This window comes from Sarcophilus harrisii, chromosome 3, assembly GCF_902635505.1.
Source record: "Sarcophilus harrisii chromosome 3, mSarHar1.11, whole genome shotgun sequence".
NCBI classification, from domain to species: domain Eukaryota; kingdom Metazoa; phylum Chordata; class Mammalia; order Dasyuromorphia; family Dasyuridae; genus Sarcophilus; species Sarcophilus harrisii.
Window position 1 is genome coordinate 589,201,672 of NC_045428.1, and position 10,852 is coordinate 589,212,523.

General features: G+C 65.2%; 2 protein-coding genes across 4 annotated transcripts; both read left to right on the plus strand.

The window, feature by feature from the left end:
- Positions 1 to 204: 204 nt before the first annotated feature.
- Positions 205 to 4,188, plus strand: FBL (fibrillarin). Of its 3 annotated transcripts, none has more exons than XM_031963110.1 (9): positions 205 to 1,497; positions 2,105 to 2,248; positions 2,333 to 2,449; positions 2,533 to 2,627; positions 2,719 to 2,889; positions 3,006 to 3,138; positions 3,472 to 3,584; positions 3,691 to 3,836; positions 4,042 to 4,188. In XM_031963110.1, the coding sequence occupies exons 1-9, from the start codon at positions 1,488 to 1,490 to the stop codon at positions 4,076 to 4,078; spliced, it is 966 nt and encodes a 321-aa protein (XP_031818970.1). In that variant the 5' UTR covers positions 205 to 1,487; the 3' UTR covers positions 4,079 to 4,188. The 3 variants fall into 3 exon arrangements, with proteins under 3 accessions (XP_031818970.1, XP_031818971.1, XP_031818969.1); XM_031963111.1 differs by lacking the exon at positions 205 to 1,497 and adding an exon at positions 1,688 to 1,972 and having other exon boundaries at positions 2,105 to 2,185; XM_031963109.1 differs by lacking the exon at positions 205 to 1,497 and adding an exon at positions 1,689 to 1,972.
- An 891-nt stretch (positions 4,189 to 5,079) lies between these two features.
- On the plus strand, positions 5,080 to 10,374 carry DYRK1B (dual specificity tyrosine phosphorylation regulated kinase 1B). The gene is given in 12 exon segments (XM_031963112.1): positions 5,080 to 5,896; positions 6,534 to 6,703; positions 7,251 to 7,370; positions 7,454 to 7,642; positions 7,809 to 7,956; positions 8,048 to 8,092; positions 8,095 to 8,236; positions 8,290 to 8,515; positions 8,608 to 8,748; positions 8,866 to 9,184; positions 9,392 to 9,498; positions 9,580 to 10,374. Coding segments are annotated over 12 exon segments (2,091 nt in total). The 5' UTR covers positions 5,080 to 5,820; the 3' UTR covers positions 9,988 to 10,374.
- Positions 10,375 to 10,852: the final 478 nt, after the last annotated feature.

Below are 10,852 nucleotides of genomic sequence, written 5' to 3' on the forward strand. Positions count from 1 at the left end.
TCGCCTCATTTTGAAAAGAGCCACGTCCTTCCGAACTGATCATCATACAATCTGGTTGGCGGGTACAGTGACCTCCTGGTCCTGCTCATTTCCCTCAGCATCAGTTCCTGTCAGGCTCTCCAGGCCTCTCTGAAAATTTCCATGATGATATTGTTATTTACCTGTTCAAAGCCACGCCCCTTTTCCGGCCGCTCACCGGCTGAGGTCAAATTTTCTTCCCATCTTTCAACCGAAATGAAATGTCACAAAAGCCTGACTGTGGCTGGGACACAGCTGCCTCCTATTGCACCAGCCGTGAAAGAGATCTGCAAATAAATACGCCCCCTTCTACGTAAGAGAAGGCCGCCTGCTCGCCGAGTTTTGGGGAACGATTTTCGATACACACACTATTTCTGAAGCGGGTGACCGTTTGTCGCTGGGCTCTCTGGACTTCCCCGCCCCCGCTTTTCCGCTTTCTCCTTTGAACCCCGGGATGGACACTAAGTGTGAGACGCGCTGCTTCTCTTCAGGGAGAGAAGCGCCCTGGGACGCGCCCGGCGGCCGGGCTGCCACACACTAGTCCCCCCGTGACCTAACGGGACGTTCCACTGCGGTGACGCTTTGCTGAGATTTCGTCCAGGACGGCCGCGGAAGGGGGGAGGGGCTCCCGTGGAGGCCCACAGGGTTAGGGCGCCTCATGGCCCAGTGGGGATGGGAGTAGAAGTTCCCCAAGGGCCTCCTGCTGTCTTTGTCTCCCCGTGTCTAACGGCGCCTGGTATACTGTAGTCGCCAAATACATGAGCGTGAAACGTAACTGAATCCAGCATCTTTATCTCGGGATCGGGCTGTACCGGAGGAGGAAGGACGGAGGCAGGGACCGAACGAAACCGCCACCCGGCGGCCGTCCGACACACTGCGGGAGCAGACAACTCGAATTTTCCCAAGGCCACGAGCCACTTCCGGACGCATTCACGGCGTCTCCTAGGAGATTGAGTTCCCTTTCCCACGATGAGTGGTGAGCGCATGTGTGAAAAGAGCAACTCTTCAAAAACTACATTTCCCATCAGGGCGCTCCGCTTCCCGTGGAGTGGCTGGCGTCATGACGTTTTACGCATAATCCCTGCCCCTTTTTCCTTTCCCCACCTTCTCGACCCCGGAAATACTGCGGCCGCGACCTGGGACGTCGTAGGACTACTTTTCCCAGCATTCCACCATCCTCGCCGAGCTGACGTAGCCGAACGTAGCCGGGAGGCGGGCGCAAGAAAAAACGTATTGGGTAAACCTAGATTGAGCAGGCGAAAGAAGACTGGCCTCTGGCGCTCCTACGTATATGCGTACTGCGTGCGTACGCCCACGACTCTGCACGCCAATCCCCTCTTGCCTCCCTAGCAGGCAGTCAGGGGTGTTGAAAGCTCCGTGGAGCGTGGGAACCGCGTGTCCGCTGGCGGCCACCGTACGGGCCGACCCCGCTGCCGCTTCCGCTTCCTCCGCAAAGCGAGCCGCGTGCCATGAAGCCAGGTGAGCGCGAGACCGGGCCCGGGAGGAGAGGCGAGACCGAGGCCCGGCCTGGTCAGCGAGCACAGACTTTGCTCCCCTGCCTGTGACTCGGGTTTCCTTTTCTGTAGCAAGAGGGCCGGGGGCGGAATTCTACCTGGGGCCGCCGGCTCGCACTCCGGCAGCGCCTGCTGCATTATTTCCTTTTAAAACCCCCCCCCCCCCCCCCCGGGGGGGGGGGGGCGCGCTCTGTTATCCCCGTCTTGTGGACAGGCCGCCGCGAAGGAAGTGACCTGGGGCTACAACTACTTCTGGGGCAGGGTTTGAACTCGGGTCTCGCCACTTCCGGCGTTCTCCCTCTAAAGCTCCTGGGCTTGGGGCTGTTGGGACCCTCGAAGAGGTGGAAGCCGGCAGTTTAGCCCGTCAGGGCTGGGCCCCGGGACCCTTTCTCGCGGGGGCTTCCTGCCTCCTCTCTGGGGCATGGGAGCCTTCGTAGGGGGTGAGTTGGGCCCGCAGGGGCACTGACAGCACTTTGGGAGGCGAGGGGGGCTCCCGTGTCCGTTACCTGAGATGGGGGGCACGGAATCTTCCCCAGAATGCTCAGCCCGGGGCTTTTCTTCTGCCTCCACAGGATTCAGCCCCCGAGGCGGGGGCCGGGGTGGGTTCAGAGGGCGAGGGAGAGGCGGTGACAGAGGAGGCTTCGGGGGCCGAGGTGGCTTCGGAGGCCGTGGCCGTGGCGGCTTCGGAGATCGCGGAGGCCGAGGAGGGGGCCGAGGTGAGTGGAGGTCGTGGGGCTCGCGGGGCGGGCAGGGGAGGGCAGGCAAAGAGTGAGCCCTGACTTGTGCTCTGCCTCCTGCAGGCGGCTTCCATTCCCCCGGAGGTCGGGGCAGAGGCACCCCCCGGGGCCGAGGCCGGGGTGGTAGAGGTGGCTTCCAAGGAGGGAAGAAAGTGACGGTGGAACCTCATCGACATGAGGGTGAGTGAGGCCCCGGGGGGCGTCGTTCTTGGGCTCTGGTACCGTCCAGGGGCGGGTGGTCACCCCGGGCCTTACTCTTGCAGGAGTGTTTATTTGTCGAGGAAAGGAAGATGCCCTGGTCACGAAGAACATGGTGCCCGGGGAGTCTGTGTACGGCGAGAAGAGAATCACCGTGGAGGTGGGAACCCCCTCCGGTGGGGGGGAGGTGGGCCTGGAGACAGCGGGAAGGTGGGGAGTGCGGGGCTGACCCTTGCTTTTTCACCCCTCAGGACGGTGAGGTGAAGATGGAGTACCGGGCTTGGAATCCTTTCCGCTCCAAGCTGGCCGCTGCCATCCTGGGCGGCGTGGATCAGATCCACATCCGACCTGGGGCCAAAGTGCTCTACTTGGGAGCAGCCTCGGGCACCACCGTCTCACACGTCTCTGACATCGTGGGCCCTGTGAGTCCTCAGTGCCTCCCCACTTTTTGGGAGGAGGGAGGGGCTGCCTTTGAACATGGGCTAAGGGGTGTGAGGGTGGGCTTGCTCAGGGAACAGCCCTGTTTTTTGCCACCTAGGAAGGTCTGGTTTATGCCGTGGAGTTTTCTCATCGATCAGGCCGAGACCTCATCAACGTGGCCAAGAAGAGGACGAACATCATTCCCGTCATCGAGGATGCACGACACCCCCACAAGTACCGGATGCTCATTGGTGAGGGCCTGGCCTGGGGCCCTAGTGCAGTGGGCACTGACTTAGTGGCTGAGGAAGCCAACATGGGGGCAGAAATGATCAGCCCTGGGCTACAGAAGGTCCTGAGTTCAGATCCTATCTCTAGACACCACTTGGCAAGCAATTTACACATCTTAAAGCCCCATGAAAACGCTACTGGGGGAAGGGTGGGCATCTGTCCTCAAGAGTCTGGTCAAAGGGATCCCTTGAGATTGGATCTGGATCTGCAGGCTGCTGGGTTGAATGGAGGGAGGAGGAAGAGATGAAATGAGGAAGAGCCTCATTTCTGCTGCCCTTTCTCTCCTCTGCCTTCAGGGATGGTGGATGTGATTTTTGCCGATGTGGCCCAGCCAGACCAGTCCCGAATTGTGGCTCTCAATGCCCATAACTTCCTGCGCAATGGTGGACACTTTGTGATCTCCATTAAGGTATAGTGCCCTGGCCAAATTCATGACTTGGGGACAATGGGGGAGGAGGCTCCTGAGGGCTGGACAGAGGGACACATCCTTCTCGTGACCATGAAACTTCTCCCAGGCCAACTGCATAGACTCCACAGCCTCTCCTGAAGCTGTGTTCGCCTCAGAAGTCAAGAAAATGCAGCAAGAAAACATGAAGCCCCAGGAACAGCTCACTTTGGAGCCCTATGAGCGGGATCACGCAGTGGTGGTGGGCGTGTACAGGTGAGCCGTGGGGGCGGGGGCCCTTTGGCTGGAGGGGTATCACTGGAGGAGGGTTGGTCCATGGAAACTAGAGGTCTCCTTGATTTGGGTGGGGGAGAACTTGACTTGGAAGGGTATCGCTGGAGGAAAAGATCCTTGGGCTCAGCAAGGGTTGTGGGCATCCCCAGGTGCTACTTGGGCTCTAAGGTCACCTTTCTCCCCACAGGCCTCCCCCCAAGCAGAAAGAAGTAGCTGCCAAGTAGCTGTCTGCCTCCGTCCTGCCCTGCCCTGCCCTGCCCCACCCCTTTTTTTCTACTCTAGCTGTTTTGTCAGATCTTATGTATTTTCTATTAAAAGGTGTGATCCCATGTGACTGCTGCATTCTCAAAGGGTTAAGGTGGGGGGTGGGGAGGATGGAGAAGCTCGCGCCTGCGCGCTAAGGCGAGCTGCTGACGCTCGCCCTGTGGTTACCCGGAGAGGTCGGGCGTCGACCTCTGCGACGCATGCTTGGTCTCGCTGTCTTCGGCGAGCCCTGGGCGGGTTCTTACCTGAGTTGTGCGCATGTGTCTTGAGAAGCTGGCGCAGGCGCGCCGAGCGGCAGCCTGCTGCCCGAGTCACGTGTCGGGGGAGGATGGGAGGGGGCGGGGGGCGGAGTCCAGGCCGGGGGGGCCGGTTTGTTGTGGTCGCCATTTTGCTGGTTGCATTACTGGGTAATTGGGGACCCCGGGCCGCTGCCGATCTGACTGGAGCCACCCGCCCGCGCCGCCGCCGCCGCCACCGCCAGCGTTCCCGCGCGGGGATGAGCCCGGGGCGCTGAGCCGCCACCGCCGGCCCCTTGCGTTCCGCTCCGCCCCTCCCCCTACGGCCCGGCACCCCCGCCCACAGGTAACGGCCGCGCGCGCGCCCGCCGGGGCTGGGGGAGGGGAGGGGGCGCGTGCCCGTCCGCGCCAGCCAGTCAGTCCTCCGGCGCGCCGCTCTCCACCCCCGCGCCGAACGTTAGCCCCGGGGAGGGGGGGGAGCGCGGGACGCCCGTTACGGCCGCCCCGGCCGCCCCTCCCTGGGCGGCGGGGTGGGGCGGAGCGGGAGCGCGCGCTGTCCCGGGGCCCGGCCGGGTGGGGGAGGGGCGCCGGGCCGGACCAGGTGCCGGGGGGAGGGGAGGGGAGGGGGCGGGGCCGCTATTTATAGCCGGGTTCCTGGAAGGGGCCGGCCCCGGGGGAGCGCGGCGCGGGCCGGGGCGGGGTCGGGCAGCCGGGCCGGGGGCGGAGCCGCGGTCTCTCCGGCCCCCTCCCCCCCGTTCCCCTAGCTCTCCCGCTCTTTGTTTGGGCAAGAGCCGGCGCGGGCCCCCACCCGCCGCATCGCGGTCGCTTGGCAACAGCGGGCCGGCTCCCCGCCATTGGCCGGCGCGCTGAGCCCCTCGGGCCAATGGCAGGCCTGTTGCCATGGCAGGGGTCATGTTGCAGCCGCCTCGTGTGCGCCGCGGGGAGCGGGAGCCCGAGCCCGGGAGGCGGGAGGCGGGGCGGGGCGGGAGCCGGAGCAGGCCGCCCCTCGAGCTCAGCGCCTCCTCCCCCCTCCCCCGCCGAGGGGGGCTAGGGGAGGGGGGGCCCGGGCCGGGCCGGGCCGGGCTGGTGGGGTGCTATGGGCGTCGGAGGAGAGGCTTCTCTGGCCCCCGGTGCGAGCCCAGGCTTCCTTGTGAGACAGGCCGGGCTGGAAGTTGGGGGGAGGGCAGTCCTAGGCCCAGGCCAGCAGCTGTAGGGTTAACCCCGTCCTCCCTTCCGTCCCCCGCCCTCCTCTCCCCCTTCCACCTGCTCAGCTCCCCCCTCCAGGCAACCTCGGCTGACCCCCCTCCCCCTCCCGGCGGCTGCTGCTGTCACCCAGCGGACGGGACAGGACAGGGCAGGGCAGGGGCCGGGGGCCGCCTAGGGGCCTAGGGCCAGGCCAGGCAGCTCGCACTCGAGCACCCGTCCACTTCTGTCCCCCCTCGGGGCTCCCACCCTCCCTGCCCGACATGCTGACTGCCCGACTGCCAGACTGGGGACCCCGCCGGCCACCTGCCCGTGGCTCCCGACAGCCCCCCAGCGTGGGTATGAGAGCGGGAGGGGCGCAACCGCAGGGGCACTCCCCGGTGTCCGATGAGGCCCCCCCACCCCCATGCGGCCAGGAGCCCCCTTCCCTGTGTGCTCCCCTCCCCCATGCAGAGTGGCTATCAGCTGGCGAGGGGGGGGCCAGGAAATTGGGGGAGTTCGGGGGTGGGGGAAAGGGCTGTCTCAGGACCATGACCCTTCCTGGCTACAGTTCCTCATGTTCCTCCTCAGCTGCCTTTGGTTTTCTGTCTGTCCCCTCTGTGTGTTCTGTGTCACTGATCCCCTCCCCCGGCCCCCCATCCCGTCTCTCCTCTGTCCTGTGTCACTGATCCCCTCCCCCGGCCCCCCATCCCGTCTCTCCTCTGTCCTGTGTCACTGATCTCCCTGCCCCCATCCCCCATCCTCTCCTCTGCTCCTCTGTCTGTCCTGTGTCCTTCTGTCCCCCACATCTTCTGCCTGTCCGTCCTGTGCCATTGATCCCACCCCCACCCCATCTCTTCTGTTCGTCCTGTGTCACTGATCCTCTCCTCCCTGTGCCCATCCCCCATCCCATCTCTCCTCTGTTCTGTGTCACTGATCCCCTCCCCCCCTGCTGCCCAGGGCCCCCATCCCATCTCCTCTCCTCCCCCTCCTCCAGGTCCCGGCGGTGCTGGTGGCAGCAGCTGTGGTGCAGGATGCGAGAAGTCGCCCCCCAGCCGGGCTCCTGCTCCGGGCCTTGCTTCCCTTCGGCCCTCTGAGCCGGACATGGCCGCCCCTCCCAGCCATGGTCCTTTCTCCGGCTTTCCAGCCCCCCAGGAGCATACACAGGTATCGCCTACCCCAGCTCCTGGGAAGAGGGGTGGGCAGGAGCAGGAGAACAGGCCTGAGGTCAAAGGGTCTGGGGTCGAGTCCCCAACAGCGGTGGAGAATCTGGGTCAGGAAAGGGAGATCCTGGCTGAGGATCTGAGGGTCACAGACAGACCCTTCGAGGTCATCCTCCTGGAGGAGGCAGCTGGAGCCTGGAGAGGGTTGTCCCAGCTCCCATTGGGGGGAAGTGGCTGAGCTGGGATTTGGGCCCAGGGCCTCCGGCTCCAGCTTCGGTCAACAGACACGGAGGGTCTGGGGGGAAAAGGAGCCGGCTGCCTGTCAGCACAGCGATCTTGACAAAGTCAGGGAGAGAGCTTCTGATTTCCCTTTTGTAAATTGGGTCAGAGCGCACGATTGTCCTGTTCTGGCACAAAGGAAGCCGGGAGTAGGAGGCGGGAGGAGAGGTCAGGGGCGGGAGGAGAGGTCAGGGGCGGGAGGAGAGGTCAGGGGCGGGAGGAGAGGTCAGGGGTGGGAGGGCCCGGCCCTGACGTGCCCTGCGCCCCCCCAGGTGGTGCCAGATGTCCGGCTGCTCCAGCGACGGCTCCCGCTGGCCTTTCGGGATGCCACCTCCGCCCCGCTCCGGAAACTCTCTGTGGACCTTATCAAGACCTACAAGCACATTAATGAGGTGGGCTGGGCCCCGGGCAGGGGCCGGCAGTGACTTTGTGGGGGTCTCCCAACAATGTCTTCACCACACGCTCCGCTCCCCAGGTGTACTACGCCAAGAAGAAGCGTCGGGCCCAGCAGGGGCCGCCCGAGGACGCGAGCACAAAGAAAGAGAGGAAGGTTCTGAACCACGGCTACGACGACGACAACCATGACTACATTGTGCGAAGCGGGGAGCGGTGGCTGGAGCGCTATGAGATCGACTCGCTCATTGGGAAGGGCTCCTTTGGGCAGGTGAGGACTCGCGCCCCCACGCGCTGGGCCCGGCTGCCCCCGGTTATCGCCGCCTCCCCCCAGTTATTGCCGCCTCCCAGCTTGTGGCCAGCGGGATCTCGTCCTCCCTTTGGGATCCATCCTGGGCCCCGATGGCCTCGTCCACCCTGGCTCTTGTCCCTCTCAGGTGGTGAAGGCCTATGACCACCAGGCCCAGGAGCTGGTGGCCATCAAGATCATCAAGAACAAGAAGGCGTTTCTGAACCAGGCGCAGATTGAGCTGCGGCTGCTGGAGCTGATGAACCAGCACGACACGGAGATGAAGTATTACATCGGTGAGCCTGGGAGGGTGGCCAGCGGGTGGGGGCGGGGGCCAGAGGCCAGGGTCCGAGCCGCTACCACCTGCCCCTCTCCCTTCTCCCCCAGTGCATTTGAAACGACACTTCATGTTCCGAAACCACCTGTGCCTGGTCTTATCCTGTCCCTCAATCTGCCGACCTGCTCCAACCGCACTTCCGGCGTCTTGAACCCCCGGCTGGCCCAGCAGCTCTGCACACCCCCTGCTCCTGGCCCCCCGGCCAGCATCATCCCTGACCTCAAGCCCGAGAACATCCTGCTGGCACCCCAAGCGCGCCCATCAAAATGGGCGGCTCTTCAGCTGGGCCGAGGGTTTGTGGCCCGGGGAGGGGCTCCGGGCTGGGGGCGGCGGAGGGCAGGGAGTCCTGACCGCGCCTGCTTTGTCTCCAGATCTACCAGTACATCCAGAGCCGCTTCTACCGCTCCCCTGAGGTGCTCCTGGGGACCCCGTACGATCTGGCCATCGACATGTGGTCTTTAGGCTGTATTCTTGTGGAGATGCACACGGGAGAGCCCCTCTTCAGCGGCTCCAATGAGGTGAGCGGCTCGGGCTCGGGGGTGCGGGGTTGGGCTGGGGACCCCGAGTGAAGGAGGCGGGACTGACAGCTCCACGCCTCTCTGTGGCCCAGGTGGACCAGATGAACAGGATTGTGGAAGTGCTGGGACTGCCCCCAGCCCCCATGCTGGAACAGGCACCCAAAGCTAGGAAGTACTTCGACCGGTTGCCTGGAGGGGGCTGGACCCTGCGGAGGAGCAAAGACCTCAGGAAGGTGAGCCATCCCGCGCCCCAGCGCCCATCCCCACACCCTCCATCTCTCCCTCCTCCGTCTCTCCCCTTCCTCCCATCGTGCTGCTCACCCTGTGACTGCTCTGCTCCTCCTCCCTAGGAGTACCAGGGCCCCGGCACGCGGCGGCTGCAGGAGGTGCTGGGTGTGCAGACAGGCGGCCCCGGGGGCCGACGGGCAGGCGAGCCCGGCCATAGCACAGCCGACTACCTCCGCTTCCAGGACCTGGTGCTGCGCATGCTGGAGTACGAGCCGGCCGCCCGCATCAGCCCCCTGGGGGCCCTGCAGCACGGTTTCTTCCGCCGGACGGCCGACGAGGCGACCAACACGGGCCCCTCGGGGAGCAGCACCTCCACCTCGCCTTCTCCGGCCCCCGACGCCTCCCACTCCTCTAGCGCAGCCAGCTCTGTCTCCAGCTCTGGTGAGGAGGCGCCGGGACCCTGAGCGGGGCCAGGGGGAGGCAGCCCACGTGCCTGTGGTGGAAGCACTCGGTCTTTGGGCATCCTAAGCTCTCCCGGCGTCGGGCTTCTCTGCGAATCCGGCCCGTGACCTTGAACCGAAGGGTCGCCCTTCTCTCCCTTGGCACGTGGGGAGGGGGCGTTCTGCCAACCTGCTTTCCTACTTTTAGGTGGCTCGAGCGGATCGTCCAATGACAACCGAAGCTACCGATACAGCAACCGGTACTGTGGGGGCCCGGGGCCCCCGGTGACGGACTGCGAGATGCACAGCCCCCAGGTATGGGCCAGGGCCGGGACAGAAGGGGAGGGGGCTCCATCCTAGCGGCCCATTACAGTCTGTGCCTTTCTTCCCCAACAGGTCCCACCTTCCCAGCCGCTGCGCCCTTGGGCAGGGGGAGATGTGGCCCACAAGCCTCCCCCGGGCCCCGCCCCAGCCTCTTCTTCCTCCTCTTTCCACGGGGCCGGTGGCCGGCCTTCGGCCCAGGCTGGCTCTTCTTCATCCTCTTCACCGCCTCCCCCCGAGCTGATGGACGTGAGCCTTGGAGGCGGCCCCCTGCTGCCCCCACCTGCTCCACAGGACTGTGCCCCACTCCGCCCTGCTCCCCCTCTCCAGCACCCGGCCACTTCGGCCTTCCGGACTCGGACCACAGGGGGGGGCGGCCCCAGGGGCGGGGGCCGGCCGCCGATCCCCCCACCTGAGGACCCGGCCCTAGGCCCCCGCCTGGGTCTCTGTGGTGTCCCCCAGAGTACGGCCGCCAGCTCGTGATCCCCTGCCCCCCTGGGGCCCCCCGAAGCCATACCCCTTCCCCCTTGGGGCCCCTGGGCTCATGCCTTCCCTCCCCCAGCCTTCCTCCCCTCTCAACTGGAATTGCTGCTACCCAGTGGGGGGGAGGGGGGGCACCTGCACTGACCTGACTGGGGGCTGGGGCCGAGAAGAGGAGGGGGTATGACCCCTACCCCCCTTGTCCCCCCATGGACTGGCTCCTCGGCCCTGCTGGCCCCTTTGTTTTCTATTTATTGTACCAAAGACTGGCAGCCCTGGGGTGGCTCCCCTGCTCTCCACCCTGGGGCTGGGGGGGGTGGGGTGGGGAGGCATCCGCAGGAGTCTGGGGCGCCCTGTGCTGTACCCAAGTAAAGAGCTTTCTCACACGCCCGACAGCTCCTTTGCAGGGTCGCTCGTGCACTCCCTCCCCAGAGCAGACACTGGAACCCCAAAGGAGGCAGAGATGGGAATAGTGGGAGACAGAAACGGCCCCCCCCAAAGTCACGGGGAGACTTCACCATCCCGACCTTGGGTGTGGACAGGGAGACTTGGCTGTCCCAGTAGGGACTGTCCTGGTCCTGCAAGGTGCCAGGAGAGAGTACCACCTTGATGTGCCCCGGGCACCCCATCCATCCATCCATCCCCATTGGGCCTCCTCCCCGAAGGGAGCGAGGCTGGGCCTGCTGGTCACCCCGACAGAGCCCTAGCCACACTCTCCTGCAGCTGCCTCAGGCTTCTTGTGGCAGTGGCAAGGGAATGCCGTCCCTTGTGGCAGTGGCTGGTGTGCCAGGCAGGGCCGCCCGTGAGGGTGCCTTGGTGCCCCGGCTCCCCTTCCTCGGGGGCCTAAAGGAAGTGGCAGTGGAGGGAT

Bases quoted from the DNA above. Each gene is read 5' to 3' on its own strand.
- FBL (XM_031963109.1), top strand. The intron at 2,628-2,718 runs GTGGGAACCCCC...TTCACCCCTCAG, and splicing joins AGAAGAGAATCACCGTGGAG to GACGGTGAGGTGAAGATGGA. The intron at 3,837-4,041 runs GTGAGCCGTGGG...TTCTCCCCACAG, and splicing joins GTGGTGGTGGGCGTGTACAG to GCCTCCCCCCAAGCAGAAAG.